This window comes from Periplaneta americana, chromosome 14 (assembly GCF_040183065.1).
Source record: "Periplaneta americana isolate PAMFEO1 chromosome 14, P.americana_PAMFEO1_priV1, whole genome shotgun sequence".
NCBI lineage: Eukaryota > Metazoa > Arthropoda > Insecta > Blattodea > Blattidae > Periplaneta > Periplaneta americana.
This window is the reverse complement of record NC_091130.1, coordinates 54,947,434-54,972,618: the sequence shown is the minus strand read 5'-3', so window position 1 is coordinate 54,972,618 and position 25,185 is coordinate 54,947,434. Positions and strand designations below refer to the sequence as shown.

General features: G+C 39.5%; 1 protein-coding gene across 3 annotated transcripts in view; it reads right to left on the bottom strand.

Annotated features, from left to right (window-relative positions):
- Positions 1-23,960, bottom strand: part of LOC138713306 (uncharacterized) — a 252,022-nt gene extending 228,062 nt beyond the window's left edge. For all 3 annotated transcript variants that reach the window (XR_011335832.1, XR_011335831.1, XM_069845292.1), the window contains exons 1-2: positions 23,552-23,960; positions 19,337-19,504 (exon numbers count right to left, since the gene is read on the bottom strand). Coding sequence is in view for 1 of the 3 variants with exons in the window: in XM_069845292.1 (XP_069701393.1) it covers positions 19,337-19,504; positions 23,552-23,627 (244 nt within the window). In the remaining 2 variants the exon portion in view is untranslated. The remainder of the gene's footprint in view (positions 1-19,336; positions 19,505-23,551) is intronic.
- Positions 23,961-25,185: the final 1,225 nt, after the last annotated feature.

The window sequence follows — 25,185 nt, the reverse complement described above, 5'->3', positions numbered from 1 at the left end:
AGATGAAATGGGATCTAGCATGGTAGCTGAGACGGTAACGCTGGCATGAGAGCTAGCATGAGACCTTGCAAGGGATCTGGCATGGGGCCTCGCAATATATCTGGCATGGGAGCGGCTAATGGGACGTGGCATGAATTCAGGCATTGTAAGTGCCATGGGATCGCTGGCTTGGGAACTGGCAGTGGGACCTGGTATGGGATCTGACGTGGGAGCTGATAAGGGATCTACCTTGGGATCACTGGCAAGAGAGCCGGAAATTAGAACTTGCATGGGATCTCGCATGGGAGATTGCAAGGAATCTGGCATTGGAACTAGCAAGGAATCTGACATGGGAGCTGGCACGGGTGTGCTGGCATGGCATCTGGCAAGGGATTTCGCATGGGAGCTCGCATGAGACCTTGTAAGTGATCTGGCGTGGAAGCTGTCATGCGAACCAGCATCGATGACATGGGGGCTAGCATGGGATCTAGCAGTAGGAGCTTCCGTGGGACCTAATATGGGATCTGGTTTGGGAGCTGGCAAGGAATCTGAATTGGTATCTAGCAAGGGAGCGCAGACAAGAGATGTGGCAATGGGAGCTCGCATGGGAGCAATGGCATGAGATCTGGAATGGGAGCTGGCAATGGGATCTGGTTTATGAGCTGAGATGCGATTTGGAATTGGGCCTGGCATGGGATCTGGCACAGGATCTGGCACGCAATGTGACACGGGAGATGGAATGCGATCTGGCATGATATAAAGGTGGCCAGTTGGCCTGGGATCTGGCATGGGAGAATTTTTGGGATGTAGATAGAATATTGTGAAGATAATTGGTGGGAGTGGTGTGACAGCTGGCATGGGTGGTATGGGAGCTGGCATGGGTGGTATGGAAGCTGGCATGGGAGCTGGCCTGGCTTTCGAGAACTGCCTAAAAAGACGAAGTCTACGAAATACATTTCTTAAAAAGGACCAGCAACCAATCTTCGTTATTCGTTCCTCAGCTTCTTCTTCTGCTGGTAGGTGTTCCAATGATGGTGCTGGCATGCGAGCTGCCATGAGTTTTGGCATGGATGGTATGGCCTTCAGGATGGGGATATTTCGACAGTCATCCGTGGCTTCCTTCAACTCCGTCTCGTCATAGAATTGGAAGAAAAAAAGATAACACTCCAGTAATCTCAGATGATTGCACCCCTCCTCCCAGACCTCCTCCTCCCACTTGGTGTACTGGCTGCTGGGCTCAAACAAGTAGTCGCTGCTTGTGCTCTGGGGGGCAGCGTGTACCTTCATCGGCTTTGCCGGCTTGCCAGTTGTATCATGTCCAGCTGGTACAGGCGGAGTCTTCACATACCACGTTGAAGTCGGTCTTCTTGTCCATCTTGTCCATCTTCTTGTCCATCTTCTTTTCTTCTCTCCATTGGATTTCGTCGTGACACGTCCTTCCCCAGTATCCCCCACCCGGACATCCGATTGGGGGGATAGTTTACGTCCGGAATTTTTTACCAGGGAAAGACTCATCATGGCATTTTTATCATATCATCTTCTTGGGATATATATATGCGGTAGCCTCCCATTGCTATCCGCATACCACTCTCTCTTTCGCATCTTAAAAGATCCCTGGGGGCCCCAGCGTGAAGGTGAGGAGAGTGGATTTGACTAATTAGGCCCTCCGGACTTCACCGAAATTCTCCACAAGGGTTAAATATCAGTTCCATCAGGGTTTTTGACCTGATCTGAGACCAGGAAATCCCAATTAGCTTTTGCCCCCCCGCACGATATATATATAATGTTCAATTTCTCAATATATATCTCTCCACCTGAATATGATTTTTTTTTAAATCGAAAATATTTGTGATAAACTTGTGATGTGAAATAACAGAAAAAATTGTTTTTGTATTATTAAATAAGTTGTTGACTAAAATTATAAAACAATTCATTATTATATGATATGATGTATATTTCTCAATATACTCGGTCCTGCTGACCCTTCACATTTCTGTATTCGGGCCAGCATTTCCTTACTTGCACTATTTACAATTTTAACATTGCCGTGATGTGACCCTTGAAGCCTGTTCTTCATGTCCTTTTCACTTTCACTTACCAAATTCATTTCTTGTCCTATTTCTACATTCATTTCATTCCCCTTTTCATAACTAAACTAAATACTGCCGTCTTGTAAATAACATAATACATTTAACCTTATTTTATATACAACACCTAACCCTTGTAGACTATTTCCCTAAATATTTACCCTATTGTAAACTACACTGACTAAGCACTTCTTATACTACACATTCGCGCTCGTAGCCTAACACATTTGTTTCACTTTATTTATAACAGTATTTGAACAAAACTATTATTCAATAACCCCGAAAAAGTGTCGCTGTTCGATTTCAATTATCCATTACATAACTTACACCTGCTATTGTTTGAACCCACTAATACACCATTTTCTGAGATTGTAAACAGTTTTTTCTTCTCTACTGACCCCTCGTTTCGCACTCATAGTACGATTTGCGCTCTCAGTACTTCCCCTGCTATTCCCCGCACTTATTTCATTAATTCATTATTACATATACTTTCAACTTGTCTGAAATCTTAACCTCAATATAACTTTCAAAAAACTATTTTTAACGGGATCTGCAAGTGGAAAAATAAGTTCAAAACTAAAACCAACATAGGTATCACAGTAACCCAAACTGAACAGGAAAACAAAAAGAAAAACTGTAGGTAAACCAATGCCCTTTTTCGGTAATATCTTACACAAGCTACGTAACTTCTTTGAAAAAGAAAAAAATCAATATTGCTTTCAGGACAAACTCAACAAAATTATTCCTAATAAAATACTAAGTCAAAAAATCTAGACAATAGCGGAATATATTTAATAAACAATTTGTAAAAATTGTTGTAGTAAATACATAGATCAAACCAGAAGGAATTTCAGAACCTGTTACAGTGAGCATAAAGCAAATTTCAAACAACAGGAATAAATCCAAGTTTGCAATACATTAATGAATAACAATCACGAATTCACGAACACAGCAAATATCTTACAATTAATAATAGCAAATACATAAGCATAGCAGAAGAGAACTACTTTGCAAAACACTTAAATAAATAATAATAAACATTTAATTAACGAACAGTTATCCAACTTAAATACTCCCCTACACAAAATCGTAACAAAATAAACTCTCAGATTGATCCAGTACTTATGCTAGATACATAGTTTTCTTCGTGCCAATCACGTTTTGTAAACCTCAGTCATATTATGAGATCTTACTCGAAGGTTTGAGACCCTCCCCCCAACAACTTCCATGTAAGTATTACATCGAACAGCATTCTTCATACATCACCTTTCACAGTTCATCTATTCATACTCACATTTTTCTAAAAAAAAACTTCTCTTATTGTGATTGCTGAATTTCTCCTCAAATTTATCGTCCAAAATGCTATAATACGATCAAGTTACGTAACACAGCATGTACAACCAGATTGAATATTGATGAAGATACTCAAGATATTTATATTATTCACTGTGTGCCTTACTTCTAAATTATGTAACTGTCTTGAGCAACCATTAAGACCGTTCTACGCACTTATATAATCTGTTACTATCAAGAAAGTCCTTTATTAGTTTTTGCATTTAACCATGGCAACACATTTTATAATATGGACTTTGGTTATTCTCTATAACCTATTGACGTTACATTTGTAACACGCATTTTAACAATCTAGTAGTTATTTTATCATTGTTGTTGTCTTATTGATTCATGCTTATATGTATATTTAAAAGAGTATTTTTTTTTTTTAGAAAACCAGATATTCCTGAAAGTGTTCATTTTGTGTTAACTAATTGAACGAGACTTGAAGATGCCATTTCATGGCGAAAACGTTCTTCCCTTGTAGCTTCACCAGTAATGAATTCCATATTTATGTCGTAATTTAATGACTTCATGGTTTATAATAAAGGATAAGTAACTAGAGGGCAAATGAGCAAATACTGGATAACTATTGGTGCCGGACCCCAGACTCATTTTATCGGCGTTATCACCTTCATCTCATTTAGATGCTAAATAACCTAAGATGTTGATACAGCATCGCAAAATAACCTACTAAAAAGAAATAAAATATATGCAAAATGTGACTACAATGCTTAATTGTCGCCACATTGCACAGTGTTTCCAAGAGACTCAAACGCTGACCAAAAATGATTTTTCCATTTTTAGTTTTATGGTCTTTACAATATACCCCTTACTATCTCCAAGGACTGGTGGTCATAAAACAGCCAACCTCGTAGCGGGTCTAATTCTCCGCAGTTGTATTCGAACCTCTCAGGCAAGTGCATGAAGTGTCGTTTTCGCTGTGTTGTGGTTGTGTTTTTCAATCAGAATTTCAATTATTATTTTTGTGCATGTATGGTTGATTTTCAGGTAACTGTTATCATAGATTGTTAGAATTGTGTTTTTGAATTAAGAGTACGTTGTTGTTATTGTCATAATGATTAAGTATATTATGCTTGGTTGAGGACATGTAACCATATTACGTACAATTTTATTTTGTGTTTCCTTCAGTTCGGTCTTTATGCAGACCAAGAAAAATTGACTCACGTTGCCCCACATTATTATTTCCTTCACTAATGGGTAGTCTGACATGTTTCCTTAATGATGTCGAAAGGTAAAACTGCCCATACTTGCCCCTTTACTTGTCGTTTCATTGTAAAGCCAATAGAAAGCAGCAATAATTAGAGCTATTACAAATGAAAGGTAGCAACGATAGCAGAGGAGGATTAGTTAGACGAATTATGATCGTAGGAGTCATATACGTGAAATCTGTTGAACCTAAAAAAACTTAAAGTGGACCTTAGCAAGCAAGCAAGCAAGCAAGCAATTTTGGCAGACCATAAACGAAGCTATTGACACCCAATGTGATAAAAATACTAATTTAAAGACAATTATATGTCGAAATGGAATAAAATTGAAAATAAGAAAACTAATGCAAACGAATTTAACGATTATTTTACTAATGTAGCTCATGACATCACATCTAATATAAAAAGGAAGTATTTAATACTCATCACTATAAGCTTATTTATAATAAAAGTTTATCATTTATGTTTATGTTCCTGTAAATGAATGTGAAATTGTTAATATTGTACATAGTTTAAAAAATAATGTTGCTCCTGGTATTGGTAGTATTACAACAAATACCCTGAAACTTATTATCGAAGCTATTTCTAAACCACTTTCCTTTATATTTGATTTGTGCATATGTCAGAATGTATTTCCCTCAGCCCTAAAACATGATGTGGTGATACCAATTCACAAGTCTGGTGACAAATATAATCTTAATAATTACAGACCCGTTTCACTATTACCCCGTCTCTCTAAAGTATTTGAAAAAAGTATGCTTAACTGCGAACAAGTGGTGAGGGAAACTTAGGAAAATACTGAGAGCGCTCTATCTGAAAATGGCTCTGAGATATCAAAATTTACACTGTATCTACTTACGCCTAAAAAGGCGAAAAATCCACAAACTACAAAGGACCAGCAGCCAACCTTCCTGATACTTTCCTCATCTTCTTCTTCTTCTTTTGCTGCTTGTATGTCTCCAACGCTGCTGGTATGGGATCGCTGGCATTAGAGCTCGCATGAGACTTTGCACGGGATCTGGCATGGGGCCTCGCAATATATCTGTCATAGGAGCGGGTAATGTGACGTGGCATGGAATCAGGCATGGGAACTGCCACGGGATCTCTGGCATGGGATAAGGTATGGGAAATGGAAATGGGCGCTGGTATGGGATCTGACAACTGATATATCATGGGATCACTGGCAAGAGAGCCGGAAATGAGAGCTTGCATGGAATCTCGCATGGGAGATTGCAAGGAATCAGGCATGGGAGCTGGCAAGGAATCTGACATGGGAGCTGGCATGGCATCTACAAGGGATTTCTCATGGGAGCTCGCATGAAACTTTGTAAGGGATATGGCATAGGATCTAGCAATGGGAGCTAGCATGGGATTTAACAAGGAAACTGGCATGGGGGATAATATGAGATACAGCCTTGCAGCGCTGGCATGGGATCTCGCATGGGAGCTGGCAATGGGCGTTGGCATTGGAGCTAACAAGTAACCTGGCATGGGAGCTAATATGGGATCTAGCAATGGGAGCTAGCATGGGATTTAACAAGGAAACTGGCATGGTAGCTAATATGGGGTATAGCTTTGCAGGGCTGGCATGGGATCTCGCATAGCAACTGGCAATGGGCGTTGGCATTGGAGCTAACAAGGAAACTGGCATGGGAGCTAATAAGGGATCTAGCATGGGAGCGCTAGCATTGGAGCTGCAAATGGGATATGGTACGCGATCTGGCAAGGAATCTAGAATGGGATCTAGCATAGGAGCGTAAGCGAAGGATATGGCAATGGCAGCTCGCATGGGAGCACTGGCATGGGATCTTGCATCGGTGCTAGCATGGGAGCAGACAATGGAAGCTGGTATGACATCTCGGATGGAAGCTATCATGGGAGTTCGCATGGGATCGCCGGCATGGCATATGGCAAAGGATCTGGCATGCGATCTAGCATGGGATCTGGCATGCGATCTAACATGGGATCTGGCATGGAAGCTGGCAATGGGAGCTGACACGGGATCTAGCATGGTAGCTGACATGGAATCGCTGGCATGACAGCTCGCATGAGACCTTGCAAAGGATCTGGTTTGGGGCCTCGCAATATATCTAGCATGGGAGCGGCTAATGGGACGTGGCATGGAATCATGCATGGGAACTGCCATGGAATCCCTGGCATGGGAACTGGCAATGGGAGCTGATATGGTATCTGACGTGGGAGCTGATAAGGTGTCTACCATGAGATCGCTGGCAAGAGAGCCGGAAATGAGAGCTTGCATGGGATCTCGCATGCGAGATTGCAAGGAATCTGGCATGGGAGTTTGCAAGGAATCTGACATGGAAGCTAGCACGGGTGTGCTGGCATGGCATCTGCAAAGGGATTTCGCATGAAACCTTGTAAGGGAAATGGCATAGAATCTAGCAATGGGAGCTAGCATGGGATTTAACAAGGAAATTGGCATGGGAGCTAATATGAGATATAGCATTGCAGCGCTTGCATGGGATCTGGCAATGGTATCTGGTATGGGACGTGGTAAGGAACGTTGAATGGGTTCTAGCATGGGAGTGCGTTCAAGGGATATGGCAATGAGAGCTCGCATGGGAGCGTTGGTATGGGATCTTGCAAGGGATCTGGGATGGGGGCAGGCATGGGAGCTGGCAATAGAAGCTGGTATGTAATCTCGGATCGGAGCTGCCATGGGAGTTCGCATGGAAACGCTGGCATGGCAGCTGGCAAGGGATATGGCATGCGTACTGGCATGCGATCTAGCATGGGTTCTGCCATGGAAGCTGGCAATGGGAGCTGACATGGGATCAAGCATGGTAGGTGACATGGAATCGCTTGCATGAGAGCTCGCGTGAGACCTTGCACGGAATCTGGCATGGAGCCTCGCAATATATCTGCCATAGGAGCGGGTAATGGGACGTGGCATGGTAGCTAGAATGGGAACTGCTATGGGATCGGTGGCATGGGATATGTTATGGGAACTAACAATGGGAGCTGGTATGGAATCTGACGTGGGAGCTGATAAGGGATCTACTATGAGATCACTGGCAATAGAGCCGGAAATGAGGGCTTGCATGGGATCTCTCATGGGAGATTGCAAGGAATCTGGCATGGGAGCTGGCAAGGAATCTGACATGGGAACTGGCACCAGTGTGCTGGCATGGCATCTGCAAAGGGATTTCGCATGGGAGCTCGCATGAGATCTTGTATGGAATCTGGCATGAAAGCTGACATGCGAACTAGCATCGGTGACATGGGAGCTGGCATGGGATCTAGCAGTAGAAGCTTGCATGGAAGCAAATATGGGATCTGGTTTGGGAGCTGGCATGGAATCTGGATTGGAATCTAGCATGCGAGCGCAGAAAAGAGATATGGCAATTGGTAGGGAACCTGGCAAGGAATCTGGAATGGGATCTAGCATGGGAGCGCAGGCAAGGAATATGGCAATGGGACCTCGCATGGGACCGCTGGTATGGGATGTTATAAGAGATCTGGGATGGGAGCTAGCATGGGAGCTGGCATTGGTAGCTTGTATGGCATCTCGGATGGGAGCTGCCATGTTAGTTCGCATAGGATCGCTGGCATGGCATCTGGCATGCGATGTAACATGAGATATGACATGTAAGTTGGCAGTGGGAGCTGACATGTTATCTAGCATGGTAGCTGACTTGGAATCGCTGGCGAGAGAGCTCGCATGAGACCTTGCAAGGGATCTGGCATGGGGCCTCGCAATAAATCTTGCATGGGAGCGGGTAATGGGACGTGGCATGGAATCAGGCGTGGGAACTGCCATGGGATCGCTGGCAATGGGAGCTAGTATGGGATCTGACGTGGGAGCTGATAAGGGATCTACCTTGGGATCACTGACAAGAGCGACGGAAATAAGAACTTGCATGGGATATCGCATAGGAGAATGCAAGGAATCTGGCATTGGAGCTGGCAAAGAATCTGACATGGGAGATGGCACGGGTGTGCTGGCATGGCATCGGGCAAGGGATTTCGCATGGGAGCTCGCATGAAATCTTGTAAGGGATCTGGCATGGAAGCTGCCATGCGAACTAGTATCGGTGATATGCGAGATAGCATGGGATCTAGCAGTAGCAGCTTGAATGGGAGCTAATGTGGTATCTGGTTTAGGAGCTGACAAGGAATCTGGATTGGTATCTGGCATGGGAGCGCAGACAAGAGATATGGCAATTAGTATGGGACCTGGCAAGGAATCAGGAATGGCATCTAGCATGGGAGCGCAGGCATGGAATATGGCAATGGGAGCTCTCTTGGGACCGCTGGTATGGGATCTTGTAAGGGATCTGCGATGGGAGCTAGCATGGGAGCTGGCAATGTAAGCTGGTATGGCATCTCGGATTGGAGCTGCCATGGGAATTCGCATAGGATCGCTGGCATGGCACATTGCAAGGAATCTGGCATGCGATATAGCATGGGATCTGGCATGGAAGCTGGAAATGGGAGATGAAATGGGATCTAGCATGGTAGCTGAGACGGTAACGCTGGCATGAGAGCTAGCATGAGACCTTGCAAGGGATCTGGCATGGGGCCTCGCAATATATCTGGCATGGGAGCGGCTAATGGGACGTGGCATGAATTCAGGCATTGTAAGTGCCATGGGATCGCTGGCTTGGGAACTGGCAGTGGGACCTGGTATGGGATCTGACGTGGGAGCTGATAAGGGATCTACCTTGGGATCACTGGCAAGAGAGCCGGAAATTAGAACTTGCATGGGATCTCGCATGGGAGATTGCAAGGAATCTGGCATTGGAACTAGCAAGGAATCTGACATGGGAGCTGGCACGGGTGTGCTGGCATGGCATCTGGCAAGGGATTTCGCATGGGAGCTCGCATGAGACCTTGTAAGTGATCTGGCGTGGAAGCTGTCATGCGAACCAGCATCGATGACATGGGGGCTAGCATGGGATCTAGCAGTAGGAGCTTCCGTGGGACCTAATATGGGATCTGGTTTGGGAGCTGGCAAGGAATCTGAATTGGTATCTAGCAAGGGAGCGCAGACAAGAGATGTGGCAATGGGAGCTCGCATGGGAGCAATGGCATGAGATCTGGAATGGGAGCTGGCAATGGGATCTGGTTTATGAGCTGAGATGCGATTTGGAATTGGGCCTGGCATGGGATCTGGCACAGGATCTGGCACGCAATGTGACACGGGAGATGGAATGCGATCTGGCATGATATAAAGGTGGCCAGTTGGCCTGGGATCTGGCATGGGAGAATTTTTGGGATGTAGATAGAATATTGTGAAGATAATTGGTGGGAGTGGTGTGACAGCTGGCATGGGTGGTATGGGAGCTGGCATGGGTGGTATGGAAGCTGGCATGGGAGCTGGCCTGGCTTTCGAGAACTGCCTAAAAAGACGAAGTCTACGAAATACATTTCTTAAAAAGGACCAGCAACCAATCTTCGTTATTCGTTCCTCAGCTTCTTCTTCTGCTGGTAGGTGTTCCAATGATGGTGCTGGCATGCGAGCTGCCATGAGTTTTGGCATGGATGGTATGGCCTTCAGGATGGGGATATTTCGACAGTCATCCGTGGCTTCCTTCAACTCCGTCTCGTCATAGAATTGGAAGAAAAAAAGATAACACTCCAGTAATCTCAGATGATTGCACCCCTCCTCCCAGACCTCCTCCTCCCACTTGGTGTACTGGCTGCTGGGCTCAAACAAGTAGTCGCTGCTTGTGCTCTGGGGGGCAGCGTGTACCTTCATCGGCATTGCCGGCTTGCCAGTTGTATCATGTCCAGCTGGTACAGGCGGAGTCTTCACATACCACGTTGAAGTCGGTCTTCTTGTCCATCTTGTCCATCTTGTCCATCTTCTTGTCCATCTTCTTTTCTTCTCTCCATTGGATTTCGTCATGACACGTCCTTCCCCAGTATCCCCCACCCGGACATCCGATTGGGGGGATAGTTTACGTCCGGAATTTTTTACCAGGGAAAGACTCATCATGGCATTTTTATCATATCATCTTCTTGGGATATATATATATGCGGTAGCCTCCCATTGCTATCCGCATACCACTCTCTCTTTCGCATCTTAAAAGATCCCAGGGGGCCCCAGCGTGAAGGTGAGGAGAGTGGATTTGACTAATTAGGCCCTCCGGACTTCACCGAAATTCTCCACAAGGGTTAAATATCAGTTCCATCAGGGTTTTTGACCTGATCTGAGACCAGGAAATCCCAATTAGCTTTTGCCCCCCCGCACGATATATATATAATGTTCAATTTCTCAATATATATCTCTCCACCTGAATATGATTTTTTTTTTAAATCGAAAATATTTGTGATAAACTTGTGATGTGAAATAACAGAAAAAATTGTTTTTGTATTATTAAATAAGTTGTTGACTAAAATTATAAAACAATTCATTATTATATGATATGATGTATATTTCTCAATATACTCGGTCCTGCTGACCCTTCACATTTCTGTATTCGGGCCAGCATTTCCTTACTTGCACTATTTACAATTTTAACATTGCCGTGATGTGACCCTTGAAGCCTGTTCTTCATGTCCTTTTCACTTTCACTTACCAAATTCATTTCTTGTCCTATTTCTACATTCATTTCATTCCCCTTTTCATAACTAAACTAAATACTGCCGTCTTGTAAATAACATAATACATTTAACCTTATTTTATATACAACACCTAACCCTTGTAGACTATTTCCCTAAATATTTACCCTATTGTAAACTACACTGACTAAGCACTTCTTATACTACACATTCGCGCTCGTAGCCTAACACATTTGTTTCACTTTATTTATAACAGTATTTGAACAAAACTATTATTCAATAACCCCGAAAAAGTGTCGCTGTTCGATTTCAATTATCCATTACATAACTTACACCTGCTATTGTTTGAACCCACTAATACACCATTTTCTGAGATTGTAAACAGTTTTTTCTTCTCTACTGACCCCTCGTTTCGCACTCATAGTACGATTTGCGCTCTCAGTACTTCCCCTGCTATTCCCCGCACTTATTTCATTAATTCATTATTACATATACTTTCAACTTGTCTGAAATCTTAACCTCAATATAACTTTCAAAAAACTATTTTTAACGGGATCTGCAAGTGGAAAAATAAGTTCAAAACTAAAACCAACATAGGTATCACAGTAACCCAAACTGAACAGGAAAACAAAAAGAAAAACTGTAGGTAAACCAATGCCCTTTTTCGGTAATATCTTACACAAGCTACGTAACTTCTTTGAAAAAGAAAAAAATCAATATTGCTTTCAGGACAAACTCAACAAAATTATTCCTAATAAAATACTAAGTCAAAAAATCTAGACAATAGCGGAATATATTTAATAAACAATTTGTAAAAATTGTTGTAGTAAATACATAGATCAAACCAGAAGGAATTTCAGAACCTGTTACAGTGAGCATAAAGCAAATTTCAAACAACAGGAATAAATCCAAGTTTGCAATACATTAATGAATAACAATCACGAATTCACGAACACAGCAAATATCTTACAATTAATAATAGCAAATACATAAGCATAGCAGAAGAGAACTACTTTGCAAAACACTTAAATAAATAATAATAAACATTTAATTAACGAACAGTTATCCAACTTAAATACTCCCCTACACAAAATCGTAACAAAATAAACTCTCAGATTGATCCAGTACTTATGCTAGATACATAGTTTTCTTCGTGCCAATCACGTTTTGTAAACCTCAGTCATATTATGAGATCTTACTCGAAGGTTTGAGACCCTCCCCCCAACAACTTCCATGTAAGTATTACATCGAACAGCATTCTTCATACATCACCTTTCACAGTTCATCTAGTCATACTCACATTTTTCTAAAAAAACTTCTCTTATTGTGATTGCAGAATTTCTCCTCAAATTTATCGTCCAAAATGCTATAATACGAACAAGTTACGTAACACAGCATGTACAACCAGATTGAATATTGATGAAGATACTCAAGATATTTATATTATACACTGTGTGCCTTACTTCTAAATTATGTAACTGTTTTGAGCAACCATTAAGACCGTTCTACGCACTTATAACATATACTCTGTTACTATCAAGAAAATCCTTTATTAGTTTTTGCATTTAACCATGGCATCACGTTTTATAATATGGGCTTTGGTTATTCTCTATAACCTATTGATGTTGCATTTGTAACACACATTTTAACAATCTAGTAGTTATTTTATCATTGTTGTTGTCTTATTGATTCATGCTTATATGTATATTTAAAAGAGTATTTTTTTAGAAAACCAGATATTCCTGAAAGTGTTCATTTTGTGTTAACTAATTGAACGAGACCTGAAGATGCCATTTCATGGCGAAAACGTTCTTCTCTTGTAGCTTCACCAGTAATGAATTCCATATTTATGACGTAATTTAATGACTTCATGGTTTATAATAAAGGATAACTAGAGGGAAAATGAGCAAATGCTGGATAACTATTGGTGCCGGACCCCAGACTCATTTTATCGGCGTTATCACCTTCATCTCATTTAGATGCTAAATAACCTAAGATGTTGATACAGCATCGCAAAATAACCTACTAAAAAGAAATAAAATAAATGTAAAATGTGACTACAATGCTTAATTCAGCTTAGTTCAGTAAGAAAGTATTTACCATGTTGCATCAAGGATGTCTAAATAATCCACACCACTTTTGTTATATAACTTATGTAGGATATACACATTGCCTAAGCAGAGGTGTAATATTACAGATTTTGTGAAAAAGTCATATCATGCCTATTTTGGAATCAAACTTGGAGACCAAAGTAAAGCTTGGGCACCACACAAAGTATGTAGAGTTTGCACTGAAGAACTTCGTCATTTGATCAATTGGAGAAGACCGTTGCTATCTTTTGGAGTACCTATGGTTTGGAGAGAGCAGTCGAACCATAGTAATGACTGCTACTTCTGTTCGTGTGATGTGAAGGGGTATGATTCTAAACATAAAAATCAAATCATGTATTCAGTTGTTCGGTCAGCCATTTTACCTGTGCCTAATGTACCAATCCCTGTGCGACCAGAAAATCTTAAACAAACATCATTCTATTGGTACTGACAACATGAAATAGGTTTCAAATACTTTTTCTCCGAAGATGATAATCTTGTATATTGCAGTAATGTGAAAGTATTTATGCTAAAACTTGGACTTCCAAACTATGACCTAAGTGAACGGAGACTGTTCACTGATGCTTCCAAGCGAAGTTTAAAGGTTTTCCTCCTTCATAACGGAAACGTTTTTGGTTCAGTGCCCGTTGCCTATTAAAAAAATTATACACAAATGTGCAACTGCTGTTATTGCGACTAGACTATAGGAACACAACTGTCAAGTTTGTGATGATTTCAATGTTCTTACTATGTTGCTGGGTCAACAATCTGATTTTACCAAATTTCCATGCATTCTTTGCCTATGTGATAGTAGGGTACGAGTTGATCACTGGACTATGATTGACTGGCCACCTTGACAAAATATGGAAGTCGATTGTAAGAATGTTGTGCGCCAAAGCCTTGTGAGTTCTTCTAAAGTTGTGCTGCCATCTCTCCACATCAAGCTTGGCTTATTGAAACAGCTTGTAAAAGCTTTAAATAAGGAAGGAGGCTGTTTTAAGTACATATGTAAGAAATTTCCACTACTATCTGAAGCAAATTGAAAGAAACTATATATTTAATGGTCCTCATATAAGAAAACATGTCTGGTGCAGCATTTAAAAACAGTATGGATGAAAAGGAGAAATCAGCATGGATGTTGTTTTAAAATTTCTTGGCAACAAGGATCCTAATTACCGAAACATTGTGGCTAACATGCTTGAAGCATACAAGGAATCTGGTTGTAAGATGAGTATCAAAATTTTCTGTTTTCTCAGCTAGATTATTTCGCCGAAAATCTAGAATTTTTCAGCTAAGAGTAAGATGAACGATTTCTCAAGGACTGCAGGAGTTCGAAAGAAGGTACCAGGGACGTGGGAGCATCAGTATGCTTGGCGATTATTGTTGAATGTTAAAGCATGAAATACCTGAAGAGAAACAAAAGAAAGAGGAACTAAGAAGCAATACATTGTGTGATACAATGTGCTAATTTATATATTCAATAGTGAAGTAAACAAGACAAAACAAAGCAAAAACACTCTAGTGACATGTATGAACAACCATACATATAATTTCAGCAAGTTGTGTCTTTTAAATATTGCTTTTGAATTTGAAATAAAAAAGTGAAATGGAAAAGTTTGTGATGAAATTCACGTAATTATAAAATACATTTAAAGTGATTTTGCAAACAAATCTGACGTGATAGAAGCAAACGGATTGAAAATTCGGATTCAGCACATCGACATTATATTATAAAATCACTTTACTAAGTTTAGGCAACAAACACAAAGTTGAAATTCGCAGACTAGTGTAATTTATGTCAATTTTATCAGGTATGAGTAAATGAATATGTCTAATAGTTTGAGATCTTCCCCTATGAACTGGCTCCTTGGGAAGCCTATCTCTAAATTGTCGACAGCAAGATTACCACATGGATTAGACATGCTCCGAGTGTACAGGTTCATCACTTGGACAAAGATAAGCGCCTCCTACATAGTTACAAATTGACCTAAGGGAGCATGCAAGGATTCCAACTCTGTGAATAGATTTGTGTGTTAAGAAACTTCCCAAACTATGATAAATATCTGGATCTAAAAAAAGAGCAGACAGCAAGGAAGTGATATAATGAAACAAAACACATTAAAGAGATCTGGGCAAGTTGTTTGATACTGCTATGACACATGCAATGAAAGAGATTAGAAATGAGGAGGACCAGATATTTCTTGAAAAGCAAAGAGAAAAGTATTTTGAAGTAGCATGAAAGGTGGTGATCTCAAACAGCTGCAAAAAAAACCAAGAATGAATGAAGAGAGCTCGGTTCAAAGAAGTGAATTCTGTGTGTGTCTAATGCCTACCCACTTCACTTACGTGATTCTGCATACCGCGGATAGATGACAGGACTGTGACCCATTTTCAAGTTGCACACCACTTCGGCAGGCCACGTAATGCATAATGTGTATCTGTTAAGAGTTATGTCGTGTATTAGGGTGAGTATATGTGTAAGTGTAGTGTAGGAAATGATGAGGACGATGACGAATGTGAGGAAGAAAGAAAGGGGGATACCCGGTGCCGGCACGTAGCCTACTCCTGTTGAATAGCACCCAGGGGACCACCAAGCTTAATGTCCCCATCCGATGGATGAATCACTATCAACAGTGACATATGCCTTCTTTCCATATGCACTGTGGAGAGATTTGGGATTTAATTCAGGCATATTGGTGCACAATTTAGTGAGTAAAAGTTATGCATCACCATCTCTCCTAGTCCCGAGGTAGAAATCTTACATGAAAATTTCTGATCCTGCCGGGAATCGAACCTGAGCCGGCTAGTCTGAAGGCAGACGCATTACCACAGAGCTAACTCGGTGGACATGTAGAAGTGAATTTATATCCATGAAAGGTAGAGCAACAGACCCTCCTTCTATCTCTTCATCGTGTTAATCACCTAGTACATCTGATAGCGAGAATGAATATCGACTGTCTGAATCATTATCTTCATTTTCAACATTATTACCTGCTTCAGATGTTCCCTCCTCACCACCTAGTGCCCCTAAAAACATATTTGAGTCACCTAAAGTAGTGGATAGAGTCAATCTTCCAGATTGTGCACCAGTATTTGTAGCTGGAGCCATCGCTGAGACACTAGATAACATTAGAGAGTGGAATGAAGCATCTATTGGTATTCAAAGTCCTTATACTCTTCTTACTCTCCATAAGAATTATCCCAACCAAACTGTAGATAAGAAAGCATCTTTGGTTTCTCTCTGAGCACCAGGTTGCTTTTTTGATGACCAAGTGACCACAGAGAAAAAGAAAAATTATCACAATCATCATCATCATTATTTACTAAACAGGCTTTAGATAATGTGGTCTTTTGCGGACTCAATTCATCTTTTAACCAGTAAAAAAGGAAAATATAGTGACAAAATTGCAGCCTCCACAGAAACCTGATACTCCTCGATGACTACAGAATCGAAAAACCTAAAAATTGGAGAATCCTGTGACATTAAGAACCAGTTATTTATTTGAAGATTGAAAGCGGAAGAATCAAATCTCAATCTTTCCTGCAGAGACCTCCTACAGAGAGTTTTTCAAAGATCTTCGTGACTGCTCCTCTTAGAAGAAAGTAGTAAATGACACGACAGAACGCACTATTAACCTGTTCCTGAGACGTTGACGAAGGTGAATAGAAAAAGTTTCTTCTATAACTTTTACCCAAACACCGATAGGAGTTCTCTACGCCTTCAAAAGCTGCTCTGACTTTTTTCTTTTACTATGTTACACATTATAAACCTCTTAGCTCTGGAGCAACTTGTAAATGGTAATATTTTAATGAAATTTTTTGTGCTTGTTTTACACATTAATGCATGATATTAGCCTTGTGAGAATCTGAATTTTTTTAAAGTTCAGTTTTTTGGACCACACTACCATGTCAGGACATTGGGTGAATCTGTATTAGCTACTAGCAAACACATGTAATTTTTAAGTAAAGAGTTCTCTTTTAGATCTTTTATGTCAGATTCTAGAATATTGACATAACTAGGTACTTGATTGAGGATATCGAATGTATTTTGCATGTTTAATCTTACTGTTTCTAGTTGGACTGTGAGAGATTCGTATCAAGTATATCTGGCAGACTTAGTGCTGTCTCAGGAGATTAAATTTCTTGGTAGGTGATCTGTTGCAGACTGCATCCTGTTGTTCTCTCACCAGGATAGCTAGGTTGAAACATGATGTGAACTGCCACGAACTTTTGCACTGTCACCCCTTGACAATCTTTCTGATGATAGACATTTCTTGGATGGAAAGATGAAGGATCCACCTGATGTATAAGCCTCGTACTCAGAATTGCCGAATTTGAGACAGTCAATGTGGAAACGTAAGCCACAGGGGGCCAATGCACATCAGACTGCGCAACTCTTAGCTTTACATACCACTCACTAATGCTTGTGTAGTGTGGATTTGTACGAAACTGGTCTCTCACCTAGCATGCATCAGATCTAAAGAAACAAGCCTTTTGAAGACTTGATTGTTGTGTGGATTTAGATTCAAACATGAAAAAAACAGCTTAAATGATATTGACTACTAACGACCTTGCAACCATAAGGCATTCTGAATTGTTAGAGACTGGAAATTTTTGTTGAGTTCAAAGTGCAAAATGTGGGATTTTCAAATGGGAAAATCGGTGTTTTCAATTGAATGTTTCGGGATTTTCACATTGTTCGTTTTCGAGCTTGGAAATTGGTATGTTCGCTTTTATAAAGGTCTTTACAACACGTTTTCCCAGATATTTGCAAGTTTTCGTTTTGTTTTGCACACTACAAAAACAAGTGGCAATAGAAGTCAGCACAAGAGATTGTTCGTCTTCCTTGTGAAAATTAACTGCCGATACAAGTTTTACAGACTTCAAATCTTTCTCAACAGTATCTCTTCTTTCCCACGAGACCTCACAATTACAAAATTGTCTGTGCAATAAAACCAATGCCTTTTATACTGGAAAGCTCTGTCCCTTGCAGATATTTTATTATTAAGCATTCTTGTAGCCTTACTTGCACAGGAACACAATAATGTTCTTTCGCCTATGTGTGACACTATAAGCAAATAAAGCACGCACACTCAACACGTTCCAAAATAATATGAACTAAGGATGCATTCAGCAGGCTCACAACGCTTACCATGCTTACAATACGATTCTCGCACGTCACTACATATATCGGATATGACGTCAGGAGTGAGTTTAGACCAGGTAAAACCAACGAGCTAGAAGTAAGAATATCTACCTTGTTGACCATTGACTAAAACAGATTTAGTACTATCGAATGTGCAATATTAGCGACCATAAATATCGACCTTATCTATGCTACAGCTATCGATTATCGATTGTAGTAAAAAAAATTAAAAATTGAACTCTCTGCATCAAAATCCACAGTTAATTCCCGATTTACCACGAAAATCGTCTGTAGCTGCATTTAGATTGGCAACAGGCCATGATTGTTTGGCCAAACACCTACATAGAATTGGAATATATCAGTCCCCTAACTGCCTATTGTGCAACTCAAACCAAGAAATGGATTCGGAACACCTCAAAATCTGTGCTTCAGTGGCTGGTCATGATAATATCTTTGAAAAATATTGGAGTGCAAGAGGTCAAATGACTTTATTGTCAAACGCCTGGCATTAGAAAACAACAACAACAACATTTAAGAACAGGTTCTATGAACTAAGACAAATAATTGAACAAGTGAATCCACTGGATAAATACGCTATTCCCTACCAGTAAGAATTCAAATCTTCTGAACTTGTTCACAAAGTCTGTGGATATCCAGAGTACCGCAATCCTTTGCACTAGAAATGCCGACAAATCAGCAATTTTTATTACAGTGCTTGCTATTTGCCATATACATTTGTAAAGGGAATGAATGTAGCCTAAATCATAATCTAGTATTTTTAATTTTAAAGGCCACGGCCTAAATCGAGTTTTACTTTAAATGATTCTATCCCAAGCATGTTGAAATGGAATAACAATGGTGGCCGACTAGTTGATTGCGCTACTCTGGTTCTGCTTGTGCATAGCTGAAAGAGCCTCTATTTCAGGATGTAAACAGTTACTGTACCTGTGCACATAGAGAATTTGAAAAGACGATTCTCCACTCTCCTCAGATGCCACTGCCCCTCCCACCTGACTTTCCTCTCCCACTCGGCGTACCGTCTGCTGGCTTCCTCGAAGTTGTCGCTGCTCGAGGTCTGGGTGGCAGCGTCTAGCATCATCAGCTCATGTCGAGCTAAAAGGCAGTGTAATTCTGAACTGAAATCTTCGTAATACACTAATTGTTAACTATGAAGAGAATACTGTCCAACTGAATGGTTATATCGCATCCCGTTCCTCCTGTCCTCTCTGTAAGGGCTAGTGGCTGAGCTGTTAGGTTCTTCTCTGCTAATATTTGCTGTACGGATTTGGAAGTTTACGTAATATTATACAACTGTTTAAAATAATTTAAAGAAAAGGGTCCCGTTAAGTAAGTAACTGTCATGTGATTTCCCCTGTTTTGACGACCGTGTGACATAACCACTTAGATGGACAGTAGCATGACAACATGTACGTCACCAAACTAAACTATTAACAATAAGTGAATCATAAAAGTGAAATTTGAAAAGGAATCAAAAGATGAAGCACATAATAACGGCTACTTCTAATATAGGTACAGCAGAACCTCTATTATCCATGGTAATGAGGGGGGTGGAGTGAACGGTTAATCGAAAAAAATCGGATAATCCGTACCATAAAAGTTTTCATAAACTAAGTAGCTACATAATATTTTCGTAATTTCCTCCATGATTTCTTTTAATACAATAACTAGTGGATCAGAAGTTCACTAATTTAAATATTTTTGTAGCAATTCAAGTTTGATTTTCCGATTTCAGTTATTAAAACATTATTTATTGTACTTAAGTCTCGTTTTCAACAACGGGTTTTTAATGCTCAAGGGAACTCCATACGACGACCGTCTGTGGAAAGATAGGAATAGTAGAGGTCTTATGTTGTAGATTTACAAATTTTATACACTTTATATTTTGTTTTTTATTACCCTAAATCACGCATAGTTGTAATTCCTATCTCGTAGGCCTATTGTGTTATGAGATGAACCACATTTTCTCTTTTCCCAAACCACTCAATTACTTGCACTCAAAACCTACTTGAAAAACCTACTGGCACTTTTTTCCATAGTAAAACATGTTTTCTTTTGACACTTGTAGAAGACATTTTGCATAGAAGTTAAACAGTACGGCCACTCGAATAGTAGACCATAAAGCGTAAGGGTAAAGGTTTGTAAAACACACTCTGTAGAAAAAATTCGTGCTAATTTAATGTACAGTACTTCATATTTTTTTCTGCGAGAGAGAAAGACAGTCGGATAATCCAGCAATCGGTTAATAGGGTGACAGATAATCGAGGTTTTACTGTATAACCTCTATATATATAAAAAAAAATTCAGAGAACTGAAATAAAGAAGTTTAGACTTCTATTAAAAAATGAAATTAATTTATCCATATTCTTTTATTTACAGATAGCTCCTAAATGTTGTGTTCCTGCGTGTACCAACAATTACCAGAGTGCTTTAAATGAGTGTGTTATCTTACAGTTCTCAAATTTCCAACTAAAAAGGATGAGTTATGTGGCTAGAAGCTACTCGTATACTATGAAATATTTTCACGCCAATAAAGCATTCAATTGTGTGTATTAAACACTTTGAAGTAAACCATTTGTATCTAGTACATGTTTCTAGAGACGGAGAAGGAAATGTGCAAGAATAGTCCTAAAACAGATGTCTCTTATAACTATTTCCAGATTTACGGGAACAATTAGATACTCTAATTAGTTTGATGAACTATGTAACATAGATACTTTAAAAAAGATAGCAGGTGGATTATTAATCTCAATGCAGTGTTTCTGTACTTTTTGTTGGTTAATTTTGAGGTTGTGTCACAAATATATTGATGTATTAAAATATATGAAAATTTATCAGTGCAATTGTGTGTAAATAATCAAAATGATATTCATTGCATCACAGAGTTGGTAAGTGCACACATGAAATTAGAAATGTGGTCTCAATTGGAGAGCATTCTTCTGAAGTATGTAAATTATAATACTTATTACGGTGTAATCATGTTTACTGTTAACACTGACAGCATGTTGGCCACGTTTGTATGTTTACTTAAGTATAATGCTTTATTGTAGGAAGTATTCGAAAGACGCTTGTTATGTTTATTGGAACAAATTTCAAACACATTAAATATAATGCCAAAATACTTATGTGATGTATTATAAGCAGTAGCGGCTGGTGGTCAAAATAATGAGTGTGCTACAATCTCTATATTGGCTTATATACACTTATATGTATTTATCTTAATTTGAGACTCACTTAGTGACGAAATATGAAGTTCATACCACGTTCCTTCCTACTGCAGAACTTGTCAATTACCCTGGTGTTAAACCCCTCCATCTCGGACATCATACTCTTTTCTATTGCAAGAGCAGTGAGACGATCCTGGGACATAGTGTTCCTTAAAACCCGTTTTTATGCGTTTCAAGCAAGAAAAACATCCATCTGGCTCAGCAGTGGTCATTGGTGTTGTAAACAAAATATTTAACAACTTCGTTACTTCACGGAATGAATCCTGTAAATTCTTGGAGACTATGTATTGTAACAATTGAACCGCTCCATCTATATTTCGGACGTCGGGTCTTCCGTATAGAGCTTCAAGTTGCGTCATTAACACTCTTTTGTTAAGTATAGTATAGCTGTTGACAGCAACTTCAAGTTCGCGTTCACGAAAATTATACGAAAAATTCTAAAAAATTTTGCTGTTTAACAATTTTGTTGCGTCTAAGTAGCTTAAAGACTGGAAACGGTGAGTAGTTTCCTGAATTATACAATCACATACTTCCTTGGCTTCAATTTTCTAGGATTCTATTTTCCGTCCCTTGCTAGCTGATTCAGGAGGAACCTCATAGGCCTACAGGTAGATGGCAGCAGCAGTCTGATATTTCAATTACCAAATACATTGTAAATAGTTCCGCGTTCTTCCACAAACAAGCATTCTTTCGTTACGCTTTACTTTTGAAATCTCCAAGCTGTGTTGTGCTGAAGCTGACTACAGCACTTTCCCGCATAAAAATAGCCAATCAGAGCAGTGATTTCAGCTTCGCACATGCGCATAAATGTCTACATTCTCATGAAGTTCAGAGTAGCACAACGAACCCCCTGAGGCACCAAAGAGCGAAGAGTGAAGACTAAATACTCTATAATGTGTCATGAATATAACCACGGGAAATTGTTAAATGACAGATCAGATACTGTGGTATTACAAATACATTATTTGAGCAAAAAATATCACTGTGCTGTAGCACTATAGCACATAGGGACAGGCCGCCCTTGATTATAAGTGCATCTTTGTTGTACAAACAATCATCTTCCTCCTACAATGTTATTAGAAACTGTCCATTTTATACGCTAATAGAATACTGAAATCTTTTAACAAATGCAGTAAATCAATAATAATGAAGTAATTTTTCACTTTTTTGAACCCATGTGCTAGTAATCTGTTCTCATGCGTTAATTTACGACTCTTTATCAAATGCTATTATTATCTGGCATCTGAATAAAATAAATAAGTGCAAGAACAAGTGCGATAAAGACACAACATTTGCTCTATATGGGTTGAGGGAAAACTGCAGAGAAAACCTCAACATTGACATCCCTTAATTTGAGGATCAGCCAGCAAGCCTTGAGAAACTGCTATAGAAGCAGCACTTTCTCTATCAATACTGTCTTTACTTGTACAATACAATATGCTAACTGCGAGCACTGCAGCTGCAGTATTTGTTCTGTTGCATTGAATGGGGGACAATCACATCACACACGTGATCAGAAGTTAAGGTTGTTGCAACCATAAGGCAAATTTCTGCATGACGCAATCTGCAGTAGGTTCTGAAATGTAGACTATGATTACACCGTAAAAAAGGTCCGTTCAAAAGAATAGGGCAATAATGCAACAAAAAGTAGAACATTTCCTAAAAACAGTAAAAGACCAAATAATGCAAATAAATGTAAAATAAAAGTAAATTGTATTGGTTCACATTGAAGTGTAAAGAGTTTACATTGTATCCTGCATTATCTCTGATGTATAAGAAAAAATATGATATTTCATCAACTTCCGAGCCCTATTCATCATTCATCAACTCATCACTTTTTCCCACCTCACTTCTGACATTCCCATCACATCCACTCTATTCCTTCTCATTGCTTCCTTCATGTTTTCTAACTTACCTGGTAACTGTGGAGTCTTCACATCCCGCGCTGTACTCTTCAATCTTCTTTTCTTCTCTTCATTGTATTGCCGCATGATTTGTCCTTCCCCAGTATCCCCCACCCGGACATCCGATTGGGGGGGATAGTTTACTTCCGGAATTTTTTCCCAGGGAAAGACTCATCATGCCATTTTTTATCATATCTTCTTGGGATGTAGAAAAATGCGGAAGCTTCCCATTGCTATCCGCACACCACTCTCTCTTTCGCATCTTGAAAGATCCCAGGGGGCCCCAGCGTGGAGGTGAGGAGAGTGGATTTGACTAATTAGGCCCTCCGGACTTCACCGAAATTTACCACAAGGGTTAAATATCAGTTCCATCAGGGTTTTTGACCCAATCAGAGACTGGGAAATCCCAATTAGTCTTTGCCCCCCTTATCGAATCTAAAGCATTACAAAGGTTATCAATGTGAAAAGATAACTAAGATACTTATCGAACATGACACCAAGAAAGTTGGTCTTCCAGGATGATTTAAAATTAAAGTTATGTCATTGAAATATAGATATGTAAAATTAACATTATTACTAAGAAATAAACATGAAGTTCTGTCTACATTAATAATAATATTATTAGAACGACACCATTTTTAAATTCACAAATACTAATCATTAATTTTTAGTTTGTGCAATACCTAGATGCGAAACAGGAACAAGATGAAGTTAAACTTCTATGAAGATTAAACAAACTAACACTTCAATATTATTAATTTATGCAGTGATAAGAGAAGTTGTAAAACAAACACAAAGGAAAAATCGTGAACTGAATAAAATTTATAAAAGTAATAATTATATGATTGATAGAATTCTGAAAAAAAAAAAGAAAAAAGTTTTAACTTCAATCTTTATATTTTTGTGGAGTGGAGAGCACACAGGTATGCATGAGGTAATTTTCATTGTGCTACTAAAGCCCCTTGAGTCTTGGTGTCTCTGAGTGAAAATATGTCTACCAGAGTTCACATTTGACTTGAACGAAAAATTGCGTGTGAAGATTTTATGCGCTATGCACTTATCTTTGGACTGATACTAAAGACAGGTAGGCCCACATATTGCAAGTCTGCATGATGGTCAGCACAGCACACAACTACTGCTCAAACAACATTTTCCACAGGCTATGGTTTGCAGAATTGCCCAGTGTTAGTATTCATTATTATTAATATTGTAAATTTGTGAATCTTACACTGTTTAACAGAATGTTGGAAAAATCTTATTCTCGCCTTTTTGTGTTTGTTGTACACACAAGAAAAAGCATAGTTAAAGTTACAGCAGTTTTCATTTCCACGACTGATCCATTAAAGTTACACGAAAATGCACTACAAAGAGCAAACAGCTCATATCAACAAAATCGTAATAAAAAAAGAAATGTTATGCATTCTCATATGCACCGAGTACTTACTCTTATCGAAATTCTTTCATGGAGCGAGTCTTGATGGGAATCTACCTGTATGTAGGTAACAATTTCGCACGACTGTCTACAAGTAGCATATATACAGAGACTCTTGTTTACTGCACATGTGCAGTGTGTTGTAAGCGAAACATACAATAAAGGAGCTCCAAATTTTTTTCCGTATCTGTACATACTCGCAGATCTGTAGTT